Below are 26,513 nucleotides of genomic sequence, written 5' to 3'. Positions count from 1 at the left end.
CAAAGGGATGAACAGAAAATTTATGGTCATTTGTTAGCTTTATTTCTTTCATTTCAGAGGTCACATTTGATTGGATTTTACTGGCACTAACGTTATGACGAAAACTGTATTTCAGTACTCACTCAGCAGGATGTTCACACTAATGGACTAATTAATTACTGATGAAAAAAGATCAAAATCAAATAATCAATATGAAGTAAGCCATTTTGTCGAAGTTTTTTTGATTAAGCTACTTGAGAGCAAAGCGAATAAAGAGAAAATAAAATTTTTATTTATATTTTATCATGTTCAATGATGGCTAATTCCTTCATCTTCTAACAGAGTACACTTGCGTTGCTATACGATCTAACGGTTTTCGTTTCGACTTTGTTTTAGTAGTGGAATTTTTTTTTCTTCAGAGCCAATCACGCCTGATTTTCCAATATACTCGCGTGTATGCAAAGTATTCAATGGTTATTGTGTTTTGCTTCTTCCTCACATTTCATTTTTAATCTCCTGTGTTTTTAGAGTGCCGCCATTCTTTTTAATTCATGAGAAAGTTTTTAATTTATTTAGGAAAATTACGTGAATGGTTAGTCTTAGGATGAATGTTTGGGAGTCGAGATAATTTCGATGTATATAATTTCGTAGGTTAATGACACTGTACTATTTGTAATTTTGTGTGGGAGAGATTAATAATCAGAACAGAGGTTTTTCTTAAGCAAATAAAAAAGGTGATCATTTTACCTATTAGTATGATTCTGAAAACGACAAAAACTGATATTTATTTCCGGTTGGTATATGCCTGATTGCATGTAAATATATTATGTGCGTATATACATTTTTATGTATGTATATATGTAGGAAATGATAAAAAACTTCCAGCAACCTTCATTTATTTTATTTTCGGGAAGGAACATGCCTGAAGCTGTCTATCAGTGTGTGCACTCATCACCAACGTCTTCAGCCTATTTCGCTAAATATCATTTTCGGATTTTTTTTAAATTGAAGCAGCAGATAATGGTACTGTCCAGTTGATTTTATCCTTATCAATTTCCCTGTCCAGAAATGAGTTTTAGATGTTGCAAGCAGTGTTTATGAGTGAGTGGGTAATAAGGACAACCGTTTTACGCTTTGAAAATCTTAAAATTCTAGTCATCTTGCATGGAAACTTTTGTGACGTTACGTTCTATCTTACATTAAACCAATAATCGAAAGATGCAACTCGGTAAATAAACAATCATGGTAGGGGATAGTGGGCTAGATTACCAAAGCAAATATCTCTTAATGATGTCTTACATTTAATAATTTTGATTCTAGAAATTGTTGTAGGGAAGGGAGAAGGGTGGTAATTAAATATAATATTTGCTGATTTGAAATTAGTTTTGTCACAATATCGATGGAGAAAATTTATACATCTATATTTATGTATACATGTGAGCATGTTTCCCAGTATATTTTGCGCACATGAATGTGTATGTCTTTTTTTGGTATGTACTTGCCTTCTTGTACACTACCGTCGCGTCCTGTGATTTGATTGAATTCATGCACCTGGTTAACAAAGACGATATCGTACGCTCCATTGTTAGCGTAGTGATGTCACTATATATTTATTGGTTTTTGTCCTTGAAACTTTCAAAATTTAATGTAAACTGACAATGAAATAAAAAAACGTTATATTAAAGAATGATTTTGTGGTATTTATCGAACGAGCTGACAGGAAAAGGCAGGTGCTGTTTCCGGTGTAATATATTAATCATTTACTGTTTTAGAATTACTGTCCTCATTCGTGACGACAAATTTTTCTTGCATTTTCCATTCTCAGTTTTTTAATGGGAAAAAGTATGTTAAGATTGGTTTCTGGTTTTTGTTGTGCATTCTTTCATTTCTAATGTATGTTATACGTGTGTGTCTTTAATTCTGGTTATATACGCCCAGCAGTGGAATGTCCAAGTTCACAAGATGTGCACTTTCGATGTAGCTCTTCCCCACCCGCCAACCTATCTAGCTATAGAAATTTGTAACTTGACCCATTTTGACATCATACGTTTTCTGGACAAGCCTTGGATAACTGCTGCTTATTGCCATCTTTTGGTGGTTTCTTTTATTTCCATTGAACGCATTATTATTCCAAGTTAAAAGTTTTTTTTTACATTTATTAGAACATGTATAACTTGTAGGGTTGAGTGGATTGGAATACTGTTCAGTTTTTAGACTCCTTGAAGGATTATATACTGGATAGGATAGTGTTCCTGAGTTTTTTGAGTTCAAGAGCAAGTAAAGTGACAAAGTTCTTAGTAACTCCTTGTCCATGATATATGATATGTACTTAATATTTAAGGTAAATCGATATGCAGTTAATTTATCGAAAATGGAAGGAAAAAAACTGAAAAAAATGTTGATTTTAATTTCATAATAAACATTCAGTTTGCTAAACATATTTTATGAGTCACTGTAATATTTCTGCTAATGTTAAAATAGTTTGGTCACAAGAAAGTTCCATATGATAATTTATTTCGACTAGACAGATAAGAAACGTATTGCTGTTGATTGTAATGAGTGTAAGTAGACGTGTAAAAGATGCCTATTTTCATTTTTTTTGTCCCTTGGCTTTTCTCACCTTTTCCTGAACTTTATCCCGTCTATCCAAAGTTTCCGTTACCGTATGATTTTTCTTGTTTACGATATTTTATATTCTTGCGAATATTCATTTCAATGAATTTAATAATTTAATAAGTGGTATCACTTATTTTAATAATAAGAAATAATTTAATAAGTGGTATCATGAGCTTTCATAAGAACGTTTGTGCATAATGCTTTTCCCGAAATACGTTTACATCATTATTAGAAAATGCGTTGTACAAAATGATCGAATGCTGATGACTCATCCACCAAATATTCGATTCTTGATCCCTGCTTATGTCGTGTGATGAAGCATGTGTCAAAAAATGACATTCTTGTTCCTCATTCTGCAATTATAGCTTGTACTATTTAGTTTCAGATGGCAGTAGAAAACAGAAGTGATGGTCGGGTGATGTTTGTTGCCATATTTATTGCTTCCTCTTTATTGATTTCTACCCAATGCTTTACTGCACTGAAGCATAATTCTCTTGGAGATATTCTCAATGACGATACAATCAATGTAAGTCGCTTTTCATTTCTTGTAATTTCTCGTGATGGTTGCTTAACTGATGTAGTCTTAACAGACTGCGCTCACTGCCAGTAACTCACGTAAGAGCGTGCCTTTTGTCATAAGTTATGGTAGCCGCCAAGGCTTGTGTCAGATATTTATGTATTCCGTAATCGTTCCAATGACGATTGTGATATTTAGCTTTTGCAGGTATGGCTGCTAAATAGAGTGTCTTAAAGTTGGAATAGAAGTAATAGTAATGGTTTATTTGGTAGTGGCTTCTAACTTTAATATTAATCGAATAACTCATTTCAAGTCCACGGATTATGTTTATTCATAATATGAATTCGTCATGTGGCGCTAATACTAGCCATTTTCATTGATTACAGCTGAAAGAATCATCGGGTAGAGCAGAAATGAAACTTCCAGCGAAACCGGTTTTTTTGAAGAAGCATGGCGTCGAAGGTCTTAATTATAATCTCGACAATAAATCACGTCCCTTCATTTATTGTGATGTAAGTTTCAGATACGTACGAAAGAAAAATAACGGTTGATTTCAGAGCAACAACAATTTAGTTCCGTTAAGATAGTGTTTCTTGTCGTTCGAATCATCATCCAGGCATTTTCATGAAATTGCAGTTCATTTTGATGTAATTCATGCAGCCATGTAACAGGAATGTACTAAAGAAATTAGTGTACAAAGTTTTTCTAGTTTTATGATGTTAGTTCATGTGATCCAATGGAACGGAGTTGTCCGACCACGAAAATGTGTTATGCTTCAGTAAACGATCATCGCTTAGGTTGTATGGCTGCTTTGGTAAATAACTCATTAACACGGGTAACTTTTTTATTCGTTTCTTATTTTCAGGAGCACTGTTAACTTCATGTATTAATTTCTTTATATATTTTTTGTTTCACACTTGTTCATCTCTCCTTGAAATCCAAAAAAAAAACTCTTACCTAGTGATATTTTGGGACTTTTATTGCTTCAAATCTACCGTTTGTAGATTTATCCATTTTCACTTTAATGCTTTTTATTCAGGGTGAGAGTCATAAATAAAAATATGAAGTCTTTATGTTTAAAAATTTAAATGATTACAAGTAAAATGAAACGCAAGAATATGTGAGACTGTTAATACAACTCGCAGTTATATAAATACAAATTGCAAATTGCTTTCTTACAGCAGGTGACTTTAAAAGGGTGCTGGATGCATGATGGTAATTTGGGTAACTGCGACAACAGTCAATGTATTGCTGATGAACGACCAACTGGACATGGTAATGCTGCTTTATTTTGTTGTTGCAGCACTCACTATTGTAATCGACGTGTACAGTTTCCTCCACAACGTACAGCCACTCGTAAGTTTACTTTTTATTAGTATACGAGCAGATTACATGTGTTTCACTTGGTATGAAGGCAAATCACCGATTTACTTACCGAGCGATTTACTTACCTATTATTTTATTCTATTTTTGTATCCACGGTTTGAATGAATATTTTACAACGTCTCGACATATTTTGTTTAAACCATTCATCTTTAATAAATTATAATACTGCCTTAAATGATGGAAAATGTATTGTTATGAGAAGAGTGTAGCGATGAAATTCATTACATACGTATTAAATATATTACTTAAAATGGATGTTCAGTTTCCATTCTTTATCGAACATAATGTATTTCATATTTAGTCAGCTGTTTAGATGATCCAGTTATTTAATCATGAAATAATTTTTCTCTTCCAGGAAACGCTACTTCCAAAATAATTGTATCTGTTTATCAATTGGAATTTTGCCATAGCTTTTGTAAACAAAAAAGGAAGATTGTTTTAGCACCACCGACTACGGTAGAACCAACGGAAGTGGAAGATCCAGGATTCTTTGGTGCTGGAAGCAAAATGTTCGCTATTATCATTCTTGGCTTCTTTTCTCTTTGTGCGTTGGCTTTGTTCTGCTACTACAGTTATCGGGAATACAGAAACAGTCGACATTATAAAGAGAAGGTTATAATTAACCGGGCTTTACCTCTTGTTCAGATTCAGTGTTACACAAAGCATTCTAATAGACAAAGAGACATTCTCCTAGGTATAGTAAGCAGAAATCATTGCTTGCTTGAGTTTCAGGCTGCCGATGCATTTTCGATGCCCGTCGTTGGTGATGCGAAATTACCTTTGATTGGAGCCAAAAATGACGATAACTTGAAGAATATTATCAATCTTGAGGTATTTCCCTCTCCTGTTATTATTTCAACATTTTCAGTTGCGTTGTCTACTGCTTACTGAAGATTGGTATCTTTTAAATTTTTAATTTTTGATAAGATGTATTGTATGCTTCACGTTTTCTATAAGTTTTCATTTTGTATGAAGATGATGGCGTAAGAACCTTTCTAAAGCAAAGCTCTGCAGTTCATTCATACTACAGCTGGGATTAATACTTAGGTGTCTATGGAAGGATTTTACTATGTAAAGCAAAATTATCTGCAGATATTCACTTGGTCAGATCCGTTCTCACGATCTTTATTAGTTGTTAATGAAGAAGAATGGTGGGATGGAAACGGGATTTGAAATCTTCGAAATCTCTTATCTGAGTTCTAGCACCTTACTCGTGTTCTGGTTTGATTGTATATCATATTTAGTTGGTGGCTCGCGGTCGATTTGGTCAAGTATTTCGTGGTGTACTAGACAATGAAACTGTCGCGGTAAAAGTTTTTCCACCTGTGGATGTGAACAGTTGGATCGTTGAACAGGTTCGAATGTCTTTTCTTTTTTTTTGCTGTTGTCCTTTGACACTGCAAAATCTTTTTCTTTTCAAAACTCGAATTACTGCTAAGCAACATTAAAAAACAGATTGTTATTGAACTTTTTTTTTTTCGTGAAACTTTCATTATCCACTATATTGTAGGAAATTTACGCGATAGCTTCTCTTCGAAGACACAAAAATATATTGCGATATTTGGGCGCGGAAGTTCATGGAAACGATTTCTGGCTGATTACAGAATTCCACGATAACGGCTCACTGTTTGATTTCCTTCACGTAAGCTAAATTTTTTAATACCTCTGCAACATTACCCATAATTCTAACTCACTGATATCACTCAGACAACTTCAATAAACCTACTGAAGCAGTTGCAGTTTTGTATTCAAATCTGATGAATTTTCTGGAAATATTTTACTGGCTGCATTTTGGCTGCCATTTAATATTTTAATAAGATTATTTGTTTTCAGTGAGCTTATTTTAATCTTTATAAGTGCATCACTTAACTTTCTCATTTTTTGGTCGCTTTCTTTTTGTGAGTTCTTACCATTCAGTTCTTTTCAATCTGCAAATGCTTTTTAATTCATCACTTTTCAGTTTCGTGTCTTGACTTTACAAGAATCGTTGAAAGTAATAGCTTCAATGTTGAAAGGATTGTCTTTCCTTCACGAAGAAAAAATGATCGATGGCGAACTAAAACCTTGTGTTGTGCACCGGCAAGTCTATCTTCATTCACATTTATCATCATAAGTTGCCACATTTCTTTTTCGACCGGCTCTTATGTATTCTTAATTGGGATTTTACAAAATTTAATAGCTGAAGTTTCTGTCGCGACACTGGGAAATCATTCAGGTAGCTCCCAAGCAGCTGAACAGAAATATAACTTTAAATAAGGAAAAAAGGGTTCCGAAAACGTGCTTCTGTGTTTTTCATTTCTATTATATTTTCTATTACATTTCTATTATATTCTAGTATTTATTAGATTTCAGAGATTTTAAATCACGAAATGTACTTTTGAAGTCCGATTTAACTTCGGTAATCGCTGATTTTGGTCTAGCGTTGAAGTGCGAAAACGGTCAAATGCCATCTGATGACAATCATGGACAGGTAAACAATATTTTTATAAACCATCTGTTTTGCAAACAAATTCATAGTTTTTCTTCCCTTAGTTTGATGCTTTCTATAAAACTGGAAGGTTTGGTTATTGAATTTACAGGTAGGAACGCGACGTTACATGTCACCAGAAATATTGGAAGGTGCTACCGAATTTACAGCCTTTGCTTTCCGTCAGATTGATGTGTATGCTTCTGCTTTGGTCTTATGGGAGATTCTATCGCGAACATCAATGGGTAAAGGTAAGCTTAAGGTTTATGTTATATCACTTCGTTGCTCATGTGGAAAAACTACCGATTGGATTTTCACATGTGAAATGAAAAGCTATTAGATATTCAAGGCTGTTGTTTGGGTTTTTATTAACTTTTATTTTCGAACATTTCTTTTATAACGAAAGATGTAACTCAGCCAGTGCGATTGGTTTCTTTCATTTGCTGGTATCGCATATCATCGGTCGTCATGTTTTTTAAAAGTTCTTCATCATGTAGTTCTCGATTTCACTTGTCTCCTCTGTTTCTAGAATCTGTCTAAAGTAAACTGCGGAAAGTTTCTTGTATGTTGCATCATTGCTGTACACTTTAGATCCCCTGATAATGCTTCAGATGATGTTGTGGGGGAATATGAACGACCGTATGAAGCAGAAGCTGGAGTGCAGCCAACATTGCATGATATGAGACGAGTTGTTGCTGTAGAAAAAAAACGACCAAGTATTCGTGCTGCAGTCATGGAACATAACGTTTGCTTTTTGAAATTTATTAATGAGTTCAATGAAACAAATAGTTGCTGTCTCTTTATGTAATGTGTTTCCATCCATACTTTTGCGGTTTCCGTTCAACTTTGGTCATTTGCGAGATTCTTTGGAGATTTTATTTATGCAGTTTTAGATTGGTGGTGTTTTATGGAAGACAGCTGAAGATATGTGGGATATGGAACCGGATGGCCGTATCACTTCTGGATGTGCATACGAACGTGCCAATACATTATTCATGTCCTATGCTGCGGATTTAAAATTTGAGTGTACTACGCAACCGGAAAATTCTATAAGTTAGTTCTTTTACTGTAGTTTATAATTCTAGTTATATCGGTATTTATTAATTAAAAAATGAAGCTATATTTGATGACGTTTGTAGCATAATGATCTTTACGTCAAGTATTTCTTGATTTTCCTAACGAAGTAAGTTTTCGCCTGCTGTTCCAATTTTTCATTTTCATGCCAAGGAAACGCAATGGTGGTCTGGCAAATAATTCAATTAAGCAATAATTGCCCAAGCAGTTCATCGTGCTACTACAATTATTACAAAATATTTAATGAATTGTGCTATGTGTGATGTATTATTTGTAGATGGTGCGCTACCTTCATATACACAAGAATATGGAGTGGTACCGGCAGCACTACTTATCAAAGATGGTTCTTTGGGTTCCAATGGATTCCATGCTTCAATGGAAGAATATGCACAAGCCTGTACAGCACCTCCAAATGTTCGATACTTTGCAACTCTCGATACAGAGAAAGTAATTCAGGATAATATAATTCCCTTATCAAATCAAGGTGCGCATAGTACTTTCCCATTATCGTGATGATTCGTTTCTATATGGATATGTTGTACAGTTTTATTCTGTTTATCTTTATTGCAGTGGTCAAGTCAGACGGCGTAGAGCATTGCTCCATTGGTGGTTTAATTTAATCTTTGTTTTTTTTAAATCATTTAAAAAGTGTCGCTGTCAGCTTGCAAATTATAATGTCTCATATCCTTTACATATTATATGTAAATGTTTGATTCAGTATTTAATGCTGGTGTAAAGTTGCATTAGAAAATGTAAATTTTACTCTGACCTTTGTTAATATCCGTCTACTGATAGTGACATTTTCTGTTGCATCAGCTGTATTTATTAGTGCGACGCTAAACGCCAGTTGCCCTTCTGTAATGATTTTGAAATTTGGGATCTGATGGTCTAGAAAAAAAAGTTCGTTATTTTATAGTTTGTTTTTAGAAATCCTACTTATGGATACATTCCACTTGATGTTTGAAATAATAAAGCATGTGTAGTAATGGGAAGATCATCAGATATAGTATAAATTTGTCTGTTACTTTTCATTGTTCATGTATAGTTTGCTTCTGTTGTGTTCGGTGTACATATTGTAAACTTTATACATATTTACATTCTGCAGGCAGGTATTTTACATTATTGCTATTGTCTTTGCTTATAAAGTAATCGTTGTCATGAAAATGATGAACGATAATTTTTATCGTTTGTCTTTATTTATTTAATCTGTCTGTTGTTATTTATAAATTTTGACTTTGCCATTTTTAAATTTTTCGTTTTTTTCCTCTCTGATTGTTACCTTCGAAAGTTTGTAGTAAGGGATATTATACGGCTATCGTCTTTTAATGCTGAAATCTCGATTGAATTTTCTTTAATGGCTTATTAGCGTAATTTATTCTCTGGTACTCTGTCTAATTGGAACCCATAAGAATGGTATGTTTTGTTCCTAACGATGAATTTTGTTAGTGGAACGATGAATAACTTTAATGGTCATTAGTTTATTTTTAAAGAGAATGTAGAAAGAAGGAGTGGATGAAAAGGTCCTGATAGATTATCATTTTAAAGAAATAAAAAGTGCTTGATGATTTTGATTTGTATATAATAGCATGATTAGGAAGGAGTTTTGTTGATTATTCGTCCTCTCGTTTTCCCCTTGCTTTTCTTGTAAAATTTATTGGTTGAGTGCTTCCTACATGATTGAATTATTGAATGTTTTGGAATTTCATCTTATAATTGAGCAAAATATTTTTTTACTAGACCAATGTAAGCTCATCTTCATTGATCCAGCTGTCAGATAAATCTTAGTCCTGTTCCTGTTGATTTCGATGGGTTGAAATATGAATTATGGATGTAGGAAGCAAGTAAGAATATTTGTATTTTATTGTTAAGTTATATTTAAACTTAACGAGACTGTAAACGTGTGTCTGTTTTCTCTCATCTCCTTATTTTCTGTATGTTTGCCAAGTTCAGGAAAAAGAAAAAGATTGAATAACATATGAATAAATTCTTCTGTAACAATTTCTATGCGTAAGTGTAATAGCATTCTGTGAAGGATGTCGGTAACGAAACTATCTGCATGTGTAGCACGGATAATATCATGAACTGGAAAGAATCGAGTCGTTATAAGTGCTGTGAGGTTTATGAATTTCGTGATCATCTCTCTTTGTATTGTAAAATGGTAATGTGTTTAGTTGCATTTCTGATTTACGGTCTGTATTAAATAACTACTGACTTGTAATACGTAAGTTTCTAAGATATTCGCAAGAGTTTTTGCCAAATCGGTCCTGAAATTTTCACTAACAACAAGGATTTTGACTTCTCTTAATTGGAGAACTGATGAATTAGTTTGCGTACCGTACTGAATACATATTGGTGGGTAGTTGTGTAGATAAGGGGCATAAAGATTTCTTGTCGTAGTGCTCCAAGGCTTGGCATATGAACTAAACTAAGCTTTGGATTATGAAGCTATTATAGTCTTGCAAGATGTCGGCTACAGAACAGATGGCGCAAATGCTAAACGAACTAATGGGTGTAAAACGAAATGCGGATATTGGTGATACGGATGAGCCAGATTTCGATGAACCTGATGTGTGCAAGAATTTCTTAGTTGCATTCTGTCCAAATGAAATGTTCAGGAATACGAAAGCTGATCTTGGTTTTTGTCCAAAGGTTATTTTAAACCAATCACGTTAAATTTCGAGAACCAAAAAAATTCCATAATATACCGATACTATAAGTATCTTCTTTTACAGATCCATGATCCAGCTTTACGACTGAAATATCGTGAAAGTAGTCGTTTCGAAAAATTAGGATATGAGGAAGAGTTTTTGAATAAAATTCGTCGTCTGGACGATGAAGTGCGTCGAAAAATTGAGAAGAACGAACGCCGTCTTGCTATGACGCAACCTGTCATTAAAGGTTTGCTGTCGTTAAAATCTGCAGTTTGAAAGTTCTTAATATATCATTCTCGAGCAACAACTTTGTTTCTTGTTCAGAGCTTGAATTGCAAGGAGAAATATTTGGAACTAACTTACAGATGCTTCAAAAGAAGGCAATGAAGGTGAAACAGATGCACAACGCAGGCAAAAAGAGCTTATTGCTGAGCAACAGTCCAATCTATCTGCCAAAATCAACGATTGTATGGAAAAAGTAATTTTTTCCTCCTCTCTGTCGGCAGCCGTTGACGCAATAAAAATGTAGAAATAGCTTTATATATAAAATCAAGCTTAACTTTTCATATCGATACTTCCCCCTCCCCCCACCCAACGCTGATAACATTCATGATCAGAAATGAGGGTGGTGCATTTATTGATTATTGTTTCAAAATTCCCATTTTTTTAAAAGTCTGTTTGAAATTTTTTATCGAAAACGGCTGCCATTCATTTATTTTCATGTTTTCTCTATCCTTATTTTCTTTATTTCCTATTAGTCAATAAACTGTTCGATTCTTGGAATTTTTAGAAAGTATCTGTTGCATGAAACTTTCAAATCCATTCTCTGATTTTTGATTGGTCGATTTTTTACCTTACAACCATCATTTTCTCCAATTTCCTTCTTTTTTTGCCTCTATTTACAAAAAATTATACATCAATTTGCTCGCACAGCCTACCTCTAATCGACAATCTCACTGGTGAAGTCCATTTTTGCTGTTTCTTGCCTGCATACTGGAGGTCTTTCTAGGTGCGAAAAAGCGTTTAAAATGCCTTTAAAAAGGAATTTTTTCTTTAGGCTTCCTACACTTGTGAGCAAATTCCGTGCTTTGGAGCCAAAACGCCAAATCGTGTATACCTCAGGTTTCCCATCATATCATTTTTATTGTGTTAACGCGTTCGCTTCACTGCTAATGCTACCATTTAACATTGGAGTAAACGTAGTAACTGGTTTGTTTTTAATATTAAAGGCCGAAGCCTTGGGGGCACTGGGTAAAGTGGATGAAGCGAAAGAGCAAGTACGACAAGCGGACAAATTCAAACAAGAGCGTGCGGCTTTGGATCGTTTGCTGGCGCAATCGGCGAATCCTACAAGTCATATTGAGGATCTCGCCAATCAACTTTCAAAACCGATGGAAGTTTGCCAGGTTAGTTTACGTTGTTCCGTGAAGCTATTTTATGTTTGATGCGGTCTGCTTCTGTGATCATAAGGATCAAGTTGGAGAACGATTATTTCGAGAAAACTTGGGAATTTATTAAGAACATCACATATATATATATATATATATATATATGTATACATCACTCTTTAGAACGTCTTTTAGAAAATTTATTTTGAAAGTGAAGTTTTTCAAGGTTTGTGGATGTTTCATGCTTGTGAATGATGTGCAACAAAGAATAGATGACCATTATGCCGGTAAACAGCATATGGCCTATGCGAGAATTCGGGCGACAATTGAAGAAATGGATCGAAAACGGGAAGAAAAACGAAAGGTTTGCCTAATAGAAATTTTATCAGAAATGGTTGTTGGTAATAATGACAGTTGAAGTCTTCATCATTTGCTTCGTTTATATTTATGTGGGGTTGTGTGATGAAAAATAACCGAATCAGATTTATTTCTGATGATTAGATTTTATTCATCAAAGGTCGCCGTGTTGTATTTGTCCTCTCCGATAGTTTATTTGAACATTACGTCTCGTGATAGTTTATTTGAAGAAGTGAGTTCAAACTTCTAACCACACAGTATTACATTCGTATTACTGTACAAAGTTCTGTGCTGATTTCCTGATAATTTACAACTAATTTAGGGAAAGATAGAGCGTGAAGACAAGGAAAGGAAAGATCGTGAAAGGAAAGAACGCGATGACAGAGAACGACGGAACGAAAGAGATCGAGAAAGAGAGAGGGATCGTGACAGGGAGAGAGATAGAGATAAGGATCGAGATAGAAGACGGGATGAAAGAGACCGTGGGTATGTTTGTCATTAATTTTTGCCGTCCCCTTCTTTTATAGACAGTATTTCAATTGTCCGTTAAAGCAGGTGTTTCGAAAGGCGTAGTACTCGAGGTGCTAAACTTTTTTTGTAGAGTCTGAAATAGCAGAATATGGCGGGAGCACTTGATACTATCTATAGTATTCCTGTAGAGTCTTGAAAGTTTATAAAAAAATTTCCGATATTTGTTATAAGAATAGATACAAGACCAGAATAATCTTTAGTAGTAGAGATATAATTTGTATTACTGTTTACAGACATCGACATCGTTCGCCACGCTCACGGCGAGATGATGATCGACGATATGACCGTCATTCGGATAGACATCGAGATAGAAGAGACGACCGGGACCGGCACAGAGTAATCTTTTGTTACCTTTTATATTTTACTGGATAGCAAATTTTGATTAGTGTTTTAAATGCTAAAATTGACGTCTATATTGAGCAGTTAGCATCATGCAACTTTTGTTTGAAAAAATGAAGTAATTTTTGGTTAATCATACCAGAATTTTGTGCCGCCCGTAACTTTTTCAAATCCCAAATATTTCAATGAGAATTTAAGCTGTAAAATACACCTTAAAAATTCCTTCATAATTGCCATCGTATTGGTAGGGAAACCTGTTTCACTGAAAACGATAATTTCACCAACTATCTTAGCTGTTTACTATTCATCCTGGCGTTCAGTTGCTTATTCTTAAAGTTTCAAAACTCAAAATATTTTCAGCGATGAAAATGGACGCGTGTAGAGGGATGCATTTGAGTTGGACAAGAAGGATAAAACAGTGGTACATTGCCATCACTTCTCTTTGATATTTGAAATGCTTATTTTGTTTTCTTGCAGACATATTATAGTTGTGCATTAGTTTTACAGTTGCTGTAACAAGATTGTTGATGTCGAACCGAATGTTTTGTTTGTCCTTGCCTGATTTAAAAGATCGTTTCTTATACTTCCGTATTCTTGTCCATTCATCGGAGCTGTTGAATATATTGTTATTTTTTTCTTCCAACAAATTGGAAATATTTTTCGTGATCTATAACAAAATGTTAATTCGTATCATTTTTCTTCTGTACATCTGAATGAGAATAAAAAGATCGTTTGTCATGATTCAGAGCAACACGTAGGGAAATACGCGCAGAATGAGTTGAGTATTTACTTTGACTCTTCAGAGCTCTTTTTTATTAAATACATGAAACAAATCTAGGGAGATCTCTTGCGAATTCCGTTCTAATGCGATATTTTTATGTGGTTCTTATTTTTCCGATAGTGGATGGCCTATCCGTTAGTGGCTGGTATTACTAAATAAGATTTGTATGATACAGATTTTTCCTGTTATTGAACCCAGTAGTGACTTGTAGTAATATTCTGCATGAGGAAAAATTGATTTCGTTCCTGATTCTTATCGGGTTCAAATGCCTTATGAATATTTCCGCAAAAGTTACTGTATTGCAGGATGAATACTGGTTTAATTGAACTAGTCGAAGTCCTTTTTCAGAGGGGGAATGTATTATCGGCTTCAGTTATTCGAAGGGAAGTTCGATTCTGTTGCGGGGAGGGGAGGGTTTTCGGAAATTTTTTTTGATTGAGTTTTCTCATAAAATTTTTTTTGAATTCACTTCTAATTTGGTTGTTCGGTTCAAGTTCAGGAGTTCTCATCCTATTACCAGACTGCATACACTGCCGTCTGCAGGTATTAGGAAAGGCATCTAAAATTCGTTTTTAAGATTGGAAGTTATTAAAAAGATGTGAGAGGGGAAGTTATGGTATTTTTAGCAGAACAGAGCGTTGTATTATTGAGTAGGTGGGTATGAGGTCATTTTCGATGAAATTTTCTGAAAAAATTTTTATTGGCTTTGTAGTTTACTGTTCAACTTTTTCGGTACTATTCGCATTTAGTGCGTGCATACTTTCTATCGTTGTTTACTGTTCTGTATTTATGCATCCGAATCCCAACATATGCTGAATTATTCGCAGTTATCTTTTATGAAGTCGTTGCATTGCTTAATGTGCAGGTGTAATTTCAAGAAATTTTGTTTTTCAAGTTCCAATCAAACGTTTTAAGATTACTCTTTGTATTCAACAGTGTGCCATATTATTACAATGTTTGAGGAGTAGGATGACGATGGCTTCGTGTTTTTGAAATAGACAATCCGGTAATTTTGAAGTTGGAAGCTGTCATCTAATTCTTTGTGATTTTTTACTAAAATAATGACGGGACCCGACGACATATTTGTGGAATCTTCCCAGATCGAGGAAACACCGCAAAGTGACCATGTTAGTTGATTGCATAATTTGATTAGTTATCAGATTTTATACTAAGTAATCAAGAATATGCACACTGTTGTACTGTTGTAGTAATTCCTGATGGGAATTAATAATGTCTTTCTTATATTTTACTATGTAATTATATTTTGAAGATGCGAATACTGGTTGCTACTGATTTGCATATAGGATTTGCGGAGAAAGTTTTGGGCCGCGATGAGGATTCAATACGAACGTTTGAAGAAATTCTACAAATTGCTAGCAAAGAAGAAGTTGATTTCGTTTTGCTAGGTATCTTTGTCCTTTTTTGGATAGGATATTAAATTGTAAAATCTAACTTGGCAATCTTATTGTAACGTAAGATTATGATAAATAATGGTAGAACAATATAGAGTGGACATCTTTACATAAGCTCCAGCATATTGGATATAAGATTGACTAAGGCATTATGCTCCGATCCACTGATATCTGAATCAAAAGGCGGTTAAAACTGATTAATTTATATTAATCTGGAACGAAATCAATTTCAGGTGGTGACTTATACCATGAAAATAATCCATCTCGTGAAATGCAACACCGCGTGACGCGACTGCTTCGTCGATATTGCCTAAATGATCGCCCCGTGGCTGTTCGCTTTTTGAGTGATCCAACTGTAAATTTTGCACACAGTGCTTTCGGCAATGTAAATTACGAGGTATTATTATTATTAAAGTATACTTGTTCGAAAAATTTTTATATCAAGCCGCGTTATCCCATCTCTAAAGTGCGCCAAAAATAACTGAAATTAACCTTGTCTTTATGATGATATATTTGTTAATATCACACTATGTGATGGAAACTGTTCTTTTATCATATAGTAATAATTATATATACCAAATTATTTGTACTGACAAAATGAATTTCAAGATTAACGTACTAGTTTTATGATACGTGAAATTACTTCACTTTTCTTTACACGTGGCTTATACATGAATTTTAGGATAGGAACATTAATGTTGGTTTACCAATATTCACAATACATGGAAATCACGATGATCTTACTGGAAAGGTTAGATTTTAAAAATGACAATGTAATTTACTATGATTTCATTCTCTGTAACAGTACAAATATTGAAGGTCAAATAGCGCTTCGGAGCACATGATTCATTAGCAAAACTAGCGCTTCGGAGCACATGATTCATTAGCATATAGTACCCTGAGCTCACATGTTGGTAAATATTGAGTTGTTGTTTGTGACATCAACGATATGAAATTGGTCCAGAGATATTTAGACATGTTCATATTTATTTGAGCCTACTTTTAATGTGAATGAATTTGAAGGGTTTGACAGCGCTGGACGTGTTGCATGAATCAGGCCTTCTCAACTTGTTTGGCAAATTTGAAGAAATTGACCAGTTTGTTATTTCACCGATACTTCTGGTGAAAGGAAAAACGAAATTAGCACTGTATGGCATTGGCAGTCAGCGGGATGATCGCTTATGTAGAGCTTTCCGAGGTTCGGTTTAAACCTCATGTTAGCATTTGTGAGATATTTTCTTCTTCGAATCATTTTACTTATCAGTATTATGAATAAGTGAATGGTTATTTGAATTATGGAACTGTCAAGTTCATTTTTTATGAAAATATGAAGTTCTTTTTTTTATCCTTTGCTTTCTGAACGTATGTTAAAATATTGTCCGTAAATGTTAAGTATTGTTTAGAGGAGGAAATTCGATTTTTACGCCCCAAAGAAGACACTGAAACATGGTTCAATATGCTTGTATTACATCAAAATCGACCAATGCGAACACGTGAACGGTCAACTGGTGGACATTTACCCGAAAATCTTATCCCTTCATTTTTTGACCTCGTTATTTGGGGACACGAGCATGAATGTAAAATTGGTAGGTTACTTGAATCCATTTCAGTTACTGGTTACTGAGTTCTTGTATAGATGATTATTTTTACATAATCATTTAATGATTATGAATATATATGATTAAAGTTTCTAGAAGTATAATTCCATTTTTGGGAGAAATGAGTAGTACTCGAAAGAAAAAGGATGGTACTTGGAAAAAAAAAGAATTGAAACTTAAAATTATTTCACCGTATCCCTTTGATTCGTCTTGGCGTTCTTAGCTTTTGGAAAATAGATTTATAAGTTATTACAAATTGTCAAATTGGCTAGAGCATATACAGTACAATAACTGTTTGCAGATCCACAATATTATGAAAGTGGCGTTAATGATTGCGGTGATGGTAAGAGTTAATAAGTTTGTTGGGATTTTTATCTTTTTTTCGGTTTCAAACGCATTCCACTTATTTTTTCCGAAATTCCGTACGTTATTTTTCATGTTATGAGTCAACTACGTTTCAGGTTTCTACATAATCCAACCAGGTAGCACTGTAGCTACTGCGCTTTCACCAGAGGAAGCTAAGCCGAAACATGTTGCTCTTATCACAATTAGTGGACGCAAATTCTTTTCCCAAAAAATAGCTCTGGAAACACCTCGGCAGATGCTTTTTGCTGATTTAACAATTACTGTCAAACCACCTTCCACTGCATCAAAAAATAGCCGGTCAAAAAATATGCCTGTTTGTCTACTCTATTTTCATTTGTAAATTGTATATTTTGGAAGAATTCCTTTTTATTTTCACTTTTTTAAAGTGTTCTTTATGCTTTTTATGCCACTGTAATTTTGAGGATGAAAAATTGATAGCGGCAGAAGTAGAGAAAATGTTAGCAGAAGCTGAAAAGGCAAAAACAGCCAGGCAAGCTTATCCTCCGTTATTACGCCTTCGAGTAACTTATCCGGAATCATGGGCCAATATTATGGTAAGCTGCCTTGAATGGTAAGCTATTAGTCTAATAACTTTGAAGGGATGATTATCTCAGGTGGTAAATACTCTATGGTAGAGAATTTTCATGTGTTTCTGGAGAAATGATTTGCCACTTTAGAAATTAAATTCTCGACAATTTGGTGCTGCATATACAAAACGAGTAGCAAATCCATCAGATATGATAACTGTTAAAATAATAAAAGCAAAAAAAGAAGGGAATAGAAAAGAAGACGGTTTCAAGGCTGGCACAAATATGGAAAGAGCAACAACCGTTGAAGAAATTGTGAGTTTTCTTTTCAGAAAAAGTAGTTGCGGAATATAAGCTATTGATTAGTAGTATACTTCATTTTTAGCTGAAACTATTAGACACTCCTATGCTCATGAAACATTCATTGGAGTGCGACTTTAAGTGGTATCCTTTTTGGTGTGCATTATGTGTTTCTGTGATTAAATGATTCTGTCGTTCAACTTTTATCTATGGACTGGGTTGGAAATATGACGTAATTATGCTCACGTCAAGCATACAGCGTAATTATAGTTACATTTTGGTATCACAAGTCCCTTTCTACCTTTTACTTTCAACATTGTAATTGTAGCGAGTATATACTGCCTATCCATTTCATGCAATTTACTTGGAACTTTAACAGAGATTTTGAAACACGTGTCTACTTCAGATCAACGCTCATTTTGCTGCACAGGATAATGACACACTTATGGTACTCGATACAGAAACACTGAATGATGTTGTAAAATTTCAAGTTGAACAGGAAGATGGAAAAAGAGTTAAAAATAAGCCACTTATTGAAAATTTGCATGTTAAAAAAAAGAAGTTAATTGATGCTCTTTGTAAAGTTTCATACGAAGATTTTCTCTCCTTCGATAAAATCGTAAGTATTTTTCGTAATTAACTATTTTTATTGTTATAAATGGGGACTTATTTTTAATGATATGAAGACTTCCTAACGTAACATTTATTCAAGGATTAACATTTCTGAAGCTAATCAAAGTTCTTGTTTGTATGCATCGATGATCCATTTGTTTTTCCGATTACTGTCCTCTATTTGTTTTTGCAGCCAAGCCATCAGTTTTTGGAGCAGTTCGAGGAATTAATAAATTTGGATATCAAAAAGGTCCAGAGTGTTAATATTCAAGGAATGAAAAGTACTGAGTGATAGTGAACGATGTATTTGTTATTTGTTCATAATAGTTGAAATGTTTCGTAATGGTTAATGCCCTGTGTAAATGTAATGAATGTTGGGAATAAATTTCTTTACTTTTTATATTTCGAAATTCCCAATTTTTGTAATTATCATTGTCAAGTTTATTGCACATTTAATAAAATCAATTTCAGGTGATTTCTCAAAAAATTGGTATGAATTTATGTGAATTTTGATAATTTTTTGTTTGTAAACAAAGGAAAGGAGATATTTTATGAGAGAAAAATTGCAAATGCTGTAGTTATTGTTGAAGATGTTCTGTTTCTTGCTAAAAATACTATTTCACGGAAGACTGAGGAATAGCTATGGCATTCGGAAGAAGCAATAATGGTAGTAAAAAATCCCAAAAAATCCCTAAAATGCGTTTGCATAATGTTCGGGTGGAAGTTTTCAAGTCGTGCTGTTTTGGGGTCTTTCGAGTTAGAGGCAGATTTCTTGTCATAGTTAATCTCCTTTTTTCTCTTTCTTTCAATAAATTACATTGCAGAAAGCGATACCTATGGAAAAGAGAACTCATCGTCAAAATGTCATTGTCGATTTGCAAGAACAAATTGATTCGATTGCTCCAAATAAATATTTCACGCGAGTAGCAGCTGCTGGCAGTAAAGGACGTTCGTTTTCCTTTTCACCAATTCAGTTACTGCTTTATTATATTGTAGATATTTGATGAAATATCATTTTTGTTATGCTTTCCTAAAATATTATGAAAAAAAAAGTGGAAGGTACTTTAACTTTTTGTTTTATTTCAGTATTGAAAATTTTTGCAATCGAAGAGAGTGGATTCAATTTCGTTGCTGACTTTCGTTCAGTACGTAGTCGGCGGTTGAATTTGATGTATTCAGCAAGCCATGTTTCGTGGAGTCATATAATCGGTTTATTTCATTCATTTTATTTCCGAGAGCTCTAATTTTTGTTAAAATAATTATGCAGTAGGAGGCGAAAGCTAGATTATGTGTAACTTCCTGTAGCCATTACCGGAGCATCTGGCGGCTCTCCAGCAAGTTTTTTCTACCCGCGAACTGCAGGCGAAGCCTGCCTCCCCCACCCCGATGCTCTTCCCTTGCCTTAAATCAAAACCCTTCAATGTTAAAATCGCGCTGGTCTTCCATCACAACTTCATTCTCTCAACATTAAATAATGATGTAATTAGGTGTACATTTTCAGTGAATTCGTTACAATGTTTCACCTATTTTTTTATGAAAGGATAGTATATATACGTATACGGTTACGGTATTGGGTAAAAGGTAGTGACGGTAGTGAGTTCGTATATTAGTCCGCTCCTCGAAAACCAGTCCAATTTCTCATGTGGCCCTCTGGAAAAATTAATTGCCCATCCCTGCTGTAGCCTAAGTTCAGCAACCACCATAAATATCTCTTTGCTTTCCACCTTTGGTAATTAGGTTATTTCAGGAAGTTTCAACTGTTATCTTAAGGGACATTGAGATATAGTCAATATCAAAATTCTTTTTAAAAGTCATTTTTTCTAGATAATATGATAGCTACTACGTCAACGAATGGAGCTGTGGTCTTGTGGAATGCCGATAAAGCTGCTTTGCGTATTATTTTCTGCCTTGTTCTTTAATTTAATTGGTGAAATAATGATAAGAGATACTGATTTCAAAGTGTAGAAGTAGATTTTAAAACTAACTTTATGGGGGAGTGGTTTAGACACTTATAAAAATGTAGTAGGGAATATTTGCAGACCGTACCTATAAGGCGCATACTCGTTCAGCGACCAAAGTATGCTTTCATAAGACTGATCGTAATACATTGATTAGTGGAGCTAAAGATGCAGCAGTGATTCAGTACGATTTTCGAGTACCGGAACCGGTCAAAAAATTTATGTAAGGTGTTGTACAGCTCTCTGATAACGACGAATTTGTTTTATGTAAACACACTTTTCTGATGGTAATTTATTCAACTTTCAAAGATTTCAGAAGGCATTTATGTTTCTACTATCATCATTTTAAATTAAGTTTTGATCATTTTAAGTCATTACAAACTAATTTTTAATCATTAATTCATCTGCAGAAGTGGTTCATGTGATCCTGTTCGTGATATGCAGTTCGGTATCCATCCTAGTCACTACGACATATTTGTAGCTGCAGATGATGGTGGTTCTGTGCGTTTCTGGGATTTACGTAAAAATGACCGACCACTTTACCAGTTTGTAGCACATCATGGTCCATCTAGTGTTGCACTGAATCCAAATTATGACGATCAGAATTTGATTGCTACCGCTGGCAGAGATAAATTTATAAGGGTGTGATTTTCTGTAAAGGAAGAGTAACTGATTTCTGAATAAATAAAATTAAATTTAGAATAAATAAATTTATATCAGCTGATGTATTTAAAGAACTGTTCGTAGAATTAAAGATTTGGAAATGGTTCGATCGTTCCGAAACTCAATTAAATTCATCGATGTATTCGGTGGAAGCTACAGCATCTGTTTCCCGAGTCTACTGGAGGCCAATGCACAAATACCAGGTTGCTTAATAGATAATTACGATGTTCTTTATTTGTTGTGGAATATTTATTTACTTTTTGGTGGGGATAGTTAATAACATTAATTTGGTTATACCAAACCTAGTCACCAGGTTTCTCTTAGGTAGCCAGTTGTTCTGTGGTAAGCGATATAAACATACACGTTTGGGATATACGAAGACCATTCTTGCCTTTCGCTAGTTTCGATGAACATCGTGATATATGCTCTGGTAAGTTTAATGCTGTGCATCACTAATTATGTTGTCTTGCGTTTTTATACCGCATGAACAAGTAGTCTAATTGTATTTAGATTTGGCTTGGAAAGAGAACGATTCAGAAATATTTTTATCGGCTGGCAAAGATGGGTTATTGGTAATGCATTTTGTGGAAAATGCTCACCATCCAATGAACCACGTGAGTGATGTCGCAGTTGACATATCACCTGCTGGTACAGTAGCTGTTGCAGGTAATGACTGTCTTCGTGCGTACCAAATACAAGCATCTTTGCCACAAATATGACAAGAACAAGTAATACATTTTGTATTGCCAATCCTTATTTTACATTCCACAGATATGAAATGCTGCTTCTGTCCCACTGAGGAGACGAGTAGCAAGCAAACATTTTTGGGTGTAAGTAAGCATTATTTGTAGAAGTAAGAAATAATAAATTAAGGAAACGTTTTTGTAGCGATAAACAAAAAGCCCAGTAGATCCAATCTGAAAGCTACTTTTCCAATCCATAATTTTTCAGCTTTTAAAATTTTTTAAGAATTAAATTGAAGTGGCACAATAAAGTTTGCACTATTATTTTTATAATATTGCAGTAAGCAGTCAATTAAATTTGAAAAACGAATCAATAGTTGAGCGGGAGAAAGCGCGCAAAGGTGAAGCATTTGCACCAAGAAGACGAAAGTATGATCCGTTCCAGTCAAGCATTCCCAGTTATTTGATTTGCTGTGAACCAACTGAAACAAATGTTCAAGTTTCACCACAGCAATTTGTCACCTTAGCTAAAAAGTTGGTTTCAAACTCAAGTTTTTTCTCTTCACATATTCGTTTTTAGCATTACCCTTAGTCGATAAAAATAACCTTTTCGTTCTATTTATTCTTCTAAGCAGCTCATAACTTCTTTTTAAGCGAGTCATAGCTTATTATGGCCGATTATTACATTCGGTACTTTTCACATCCATCACGTTTGATCTTTGAGATTTTGCAATTTTGCAATAAATCCCACCAGTACTGTATGATAATCGTACCCTGCATTTGTTTAGGTACAAACTGTATGGTGAAGACATTTCGTCATTATGTTTCCACAACAGCCGTGTAGCTGAAGATATAAAGAAATATGATATTGCTCATACGTGGCGTATTGTTGGTCTTATCTGTGCATTTACCTCATTTTTTGATAAATCATCAGGCGGAGAAACTTCTCCTGGTAATCATGGAAATGCAGACAGTAAGTGCTGATAAAATGTTTGAGAATGATTTTTTTGCACTATGAAACTGCATATATTTATTGCTTTTAAAGCTGTTTTCCTTTTTTTTTGAATTTAAAGTATTTCTTAGTTAACTACATAATTTAGCCTCATGAAGTTCGAAACTTCAAAAAAGTAACAAACGGAAGGATTTTATTAGATATCAGACTTAAGCAGAGTTCGTTGAATTAAAGATAATGGCACTAGTGCGATCGATACGGCTGCACGATCTCGTTTCCCATCAAGTTTGTCGTCTGGCAGAATGGTACGAAACGTGGATGGCCAAGATGTTACAGAGTCTATATTTTCCGGCGTAATTCCACAGATGGCTTCCACTTCATCAGATTTCTATTTTGGTGATAATGAGCTGAACCCTAACGGATTGAATACTGATCTTTCCGACTTCACACTTACTTAGTAATTAAATTTTCGAAAAGTTCCTCGAAATTTTTTACCATTTTCAATGTTCTTATTAGAAAGACCACATTGGAGGATTTATTCAGTTCTAGCTGTAATTATGTAATCATAAGTATCCAATGATTACATTAAAAAAGTGAGATTCCTGGAGCTAAAAGATTTCATTAGATATTAGTGATTGAATCCCGCTGTTTTGGACCAGTTATTTGGCTAATTTTGCGAAGCACTGACTTGAAATCTTGATTTTCTGAATTTCTTTACAGTGATTTCAAAGCCCCTGCAAATTTGAAGATGGAAGCTTTTGCACCTCGACCATATGAAGAATTTGAAGCTGGTGAAACAAGTTGCTCTCCGAGTTCCGAAGAGCATCTTGATGACAGAGTCCCAAATCATACAAGCGAATTGAAACGATGTCAGATCGGTAGCTTTTATTTGCATTTATACCTTCTTTGCATGAGGCTCAAATTAAATAATACAAGAAATTAACGTATTGAATTTTAGATAGCTGCTGTGATAAAGTGTGTAGAGAGAGAAGTTTTTATTTCCACTGAGTGGTTCACTACAACTCGTTGAATTATAAAACTTAATAACTCAACTCGTTCTTTGTTATGAAATACTGCTGCTACCACTCCGCGAATAGTAGCGATTTTAGGATTCACCATGCTTTCCGTTTTATGAAACGATTGTGAAAAGGTTCACGAATGTAATAATGCGAGATTTTCCCATAAAGATTTTCTCATAAGATTTTCCCATAACAGTAGTTGTGTGATTAGTTATCAAGATGAAAAAGAAATTAATCGTCGAAATTACTGAAATCACTGGACCAACTGGATGAGAATAACCAAAAATAATATATACTGACCTCTTAAAATATCCAGCAGTTAAGTTCGAATGAGTTTCAGCGTTTTCTTTTTTTCAAGGAAATTTGAGGATCAGAGCAGAACTTGTTCGTACTCCGTCATGGGATCCACTTCCAATATTATGTTCTATGTTCAATTTTTACTCTGATTTGGTAAATTTGTAATTCTATTTTGTCGCAAATGCAAGATAAGTTCCTAGTAATATCTGAATAAATGAAGCCCATTCGGCCGATATGCAGCAGTTATATAATGCAACATACGGAATTTATCGAATGGAAACGTAACAGATTGATTATACTGTTTAGATCAGAAAATTATGATAGAGAAAAGAAAAGATTGCATAACAGTGAAACTCACGTAATTTAAGTAGGCCTGTATGCTGCGTTATAAGAACTTCAGTCATACCTTTTTGATCGGATTCATTCTATTAGATGCCTTAATATTTAATAGTAGCTATAACACAATTGTAAAATAGCGATTTAATTATATTTCATCACAAATTAATACGCTAAGCCGCATGTGGAATAGGAAGTAATTAAGAAGACATTACAGCAAATGTTTTACAGGGTGATGTACAAACATGCGTATCTGTGCTGCTCGTACTGGGAGAAAAATCAAAGGAATTCATCGATTTAGGTACGCAGAAGCTGTGGTTTCTAGATTATATCGGTAAGACTTGCATTTTAAATCTTTATTTCTCCCGCGATCAATGAGTAAAACATTTTCTGCTCGTATACTGCTGTTTCAATCTCTTACTAGTTTTGGTGTTATAAATTCAAGACACTTGTCTTGATTGATGGTGATAAACTTGAGAAGTGAAGGTGTAAGTAATAATAATTTCTAACAAGTTCTAGAAACAATAAGCATGCTTCTTGCTTCGCGAATTTATTAAAAATTAAAGAAAAGTGATAATTGTATCCAAAACTGTCATATTTTCCTGACCGGGCAGTTTGAGACTTTTGATAATTTTCTCCCGATCAGAATGAATTAAAACCATTTAGTGAATAAATACTATGGTGATGTGATAAAATTTATTGCATAGATATGCTTGAATGTTACGAACTATGGAATACAGCTGCGGAAGTGATCAAATTATGTTGGATTACAGCTGTTAATAATCTAAGCAATGAGGTATTTCTTGTTATTTCTCTATTTATTCAATTTTTTTACCACTCATGGAATATACCCGTATCTTAATTATTTAGCTTCCGGCTTGTATAACTGGCAATGTTTCAAGTTGAAGCGATTGTTTGTCCTGTCATTTCCATGACATTTTTTGACACTATTTTTCTGAAATTAATGGTGTAGTGGAAGTTGCTGAACTCCAGTCATTTATTTCATTTCTAATTTTGATTTATTTTTTTATACTATGTTTTTGCTGACTTTAATGAAACTATTAATTTACGATTACAGTATTTCAGAGTACTTCAATTAAGCTGCTGTGTGCCAAATGCAAGACTGTATCTGTGACATCGTCACCTTATTGCAAGAAGTGTCTTAAGAAATTCAATTTTAACTGTTCCCTTTGGTACTGTTTTTGATTTTCTTTCGACAGTATAATTTAAATACCATGGAAATTCCACTTTCTACATGATCTTGATAAAAAGAATAGATCAATATGGTAGTTATAGGTCCTTCTCTAACAACGGCATGTTTCAGTTCTTTGCCAGTTCATGGTATTTGGAGTTGGTGTCGTGGATGTACACATGGTGGTCATCCTCATCATTATGCAAAATGGTTTGCTTCAAATAAGAAATGCCCAACTGGATGTGGTCATTCCTGTGTTTAATAACCACAACGGACTATTCAATGTGTTGCTTTATTGAGGAGTCTAATTTAAGGAAAATTTTAGTACCTAGTCAGTTTTAGTGTTGTATGGTGATTGGATTATGGCATTGTTTCTTTCTATTTTAGCTGACGAAAATTTATTTAAACCATATTTCTGTATTTCTTCTAATCTCCTATGTTGTTTTTTCTTCCTTTTTCTTTGTACGATATAATAATCTGAAGAAAATTTCTGAAGACGAATAAAATATTTC

At 34.1% G+C, this 26,513-nt stretch overlaps 4 protein-coding genes across 4 annotated transcripts; all 4 read left to right on the top strand.

The window, feature by feature from the left end:
• Window positions 1-2,973: 2,973 nt before the first annotated feature.
• LOAG_00024 (TKL/STKR/TYPE2 protein kinase) lies at window positions 2,974-8,708 on the top strand. The gene is made up of 14 exons (XM_020445322.1): window positions 2,974-3,121; window positions 3,499-3,624; window positions 3,822-3,947; window positions 4,294-4,468; window positions 4,941-5,110; window positions 5,231-5,329; window positions 5,743-5,853; window positions 6,009-6,140; window positions 6,459-6,577; window positions 6,851-6,968; window positions 7,078-7,216; window positions 7,577-7,710; window positions 7,859-8,018; window positions 8,317-8,708. The coding sequence occupies exons 1-14, from the start codon at window positions 2,981-2,983 to the stop codon at window positions 8,550-8,552; spliced, it is 1,986 nt and encodes a 661-aa protein (XP_020304206.1). The 5' UTR covers window positions 2,974-2,980; the 3' UTR covers window positions 8,553-8,708.
• A 1,779-nt stretch (window positions 8,709-10,487) lies between these two features.
• On the top strand, window positions 10,488-14,024 carry LOAG_00023 (hypothetical protein). The gene is made up of 8 exons (XM_020445321.1): window positions 10,488-10,688; window positions 10,772-10,937; window positions 11,056-11,168; window positions 11,920-12,096; window positions 12,305-12,442; window positions 12,758-12,921; window positions 13,200-13,302; window positions 13,666-14,024. Exons 1-8 carry the CDS (start codon window positions 10,503-10,505, stop codon window positions 13,669-13,671), a joined length of 1,053 nt encoding a protein of 350 aa, XP_020304205.1. The 5' UTR covers window positions 10,488-10,502; the 3' UTR covers window positions 13,672-14,024.
• Window positions 14,025-15,039: 1,015 nt separating this feature from the next.
• LOAG_16470 (double-strand break repair protein mre-11) lies at window positions 15,040-19,283 on the top strand. Its single transcript, XM_020449121.1, has 12 exons — window positions 15,040-15,213; window positions 15,357-15,492; window positions 15,732-15,895; window positions 16,181-16,249; window positions 16,522-16,696; window positions 16,902-17,084; window positions 17,398-17,439; window positions 17,558-17,775; window positions 17,885-18,016; window positions 18,140-18,304; window positions 18,696-18,908; window positions 19,095-19,283. Exons 1-12 carry the CDS (start codon window positions 15,148-15,150, stop codon window positions 19,191-19,193), a joined length of 1,662 nt encoding a protein of 553 aa, XP_020307438.1. The 5' UTR covers window positions 15,040-15,147; the 3' UTR covers window positions 19,194-19,283.
• A 436-nt stretch (window positions 19,284-19,719) lies between these two features.
• Window positions 19,720-26,513, top strand: LOAG_16469 (WD repeat-containing protein 24). Its single transcript, XM_020449120.1, has 17 exons — window positions 19,720-19,849; window positions 19,988-20,110; window positions 20,726-20,794; window positions 20,941-21,082; window positions 21,270-21,501; window positions 21,615-21,725; window positions 21,847-21,952; window positions 22,033-22,188; window positions 22,547-22,739; window positions 22,994-23,178; window positions 23,392-23,614; window positions 23,878-24,035; window positions 24,535-24,626; window positions 25,041-25,143; window positions 25,517-25,605; window positions 25,896-26,002; window positions 26,134-26,513. The coding sequence occupies exons 1-17, from the start codon at window positions 19,738-19,740 to the stop codon at window positions 26,261-26,263; spliced, it is 2,331 nt and encodes a 776-aa protein (XP_020307437.1). The 5' UTR covers window positions 19,720-19,737; the 3' UTR covers window positions 26,264-26,513.

Source organism: Loa loa (assembly GCF_000183805.2).
Source record: "Loa loa unplaced genomic scaffold supercont3.4, whole genome shotgun sequence".
In the NCBI taxonomy this organism is placed as follows: Eukaryota; Metazoa; Nematoda; class Chromadorea; order Rhabditida; family Onchocercidae; genus Loa; species Loa loa.
Note: the sequence above shows the minus strand (reverse complement) of the source record. Positions and strands in the feature narration are given on the sequence as shown.

What these genes read in the sequence shown, in the direction of transcription:
- LOAG_00024 (XM_020445322.1), top strand. Translation starts at nt 2,981, where the DNA reads ATGGCAGTAGAAAACAGAAGTGATGGTCGGGTGATGTTTGTTGCCATA. An exon ending in TCAATGACGATACAATCAAT is followed by an intron (nt 3,122 to 3,498) that starts GTAAGTCGCTTT and finishes CATTGATTACAG; the next exon opens with CTGAAAGAATCATCGGGTAG. An exon ending in AGAATATTATCAATCTTGAG is followed by an intron (nt 5,330 to 5,742) that starts GTATTTCCCTCT and finishes TATCATATTTAG; the next exon opens with TTGGTGGCTCGCGGTCGATT.
- LOAG_00023 (XM_020445321.1), top strand. Translation starts at nt 10,503, where the DNA reads ATGTCGGCTACAGAACAGATGGCGCAAATGCTAAACGAACTAATGGGT. An exon ending in TCAACGATTGTATGGAAAAA is followed by an intron (nt 11,169 to 11,919) that starts GTAATTTTTTCC and finishes TTAATATTAAAG; the next exon opens with GCCGAAGCCTTGGGGGCACT. An exon ending in AACGGGAAGAAAAACGAAAG is followed by an intron (nt 12,443 to 12,757) that starts GTTTGCCTAATA and finishes CAACTAATTTAG; the next exon opens with GGAAAGATAGAGCGTGAAGA.
- LOAG_16470 (XM_020449121.1), top strand. Translation starts at nt 15,148, where the DNA reads ATGACGGGACCCGACGACATATTTGTGGAATCTTCCCAGATCGAGGAA. An exon ending in TCGGCAATGTAAATTACGAG is followed by an intron (nt 15,896 to 16,180) that starts GTATTATTATTA and finishes CATGAATTTTAG; the next exon opens with GATAGGAACATTAATGTTGG. An exon ending in CGTTAATGATTGCGGTGATG is followed by an intron (nt 17,440 to 17,557) that starts GTAAGAGTTAAT and finishes ACTACGTTTCAG; the next exon opens with GTTTCTACATAATCCAACCA.
- LOAG_16469 (XM_020449120.1), top strand. Translation starts at nt 19,738, where the DNA reads ATGGAAAAGAGAACTCATCGTCAAAATGTCATTGTCGATTTGCAAGAA. An exon ending in TAATCATGGAAATGCAGACA is followed by an intron (nt 23,179 to 23,391) that starts GTAAGTGCTGAT and finishes GTTGAATTAAAG; the next exon opens with ATAATGGCACTAGTGCGATC. An exon ending in GTGGTTTCTAGATTATATCG is followed by an intron (nt 25,144 to 25,516) that starts GTAAGACTTGCA and finishes TTTATTGCATAG; the next exon opens with ATATGCTTGAATGTTACGAA.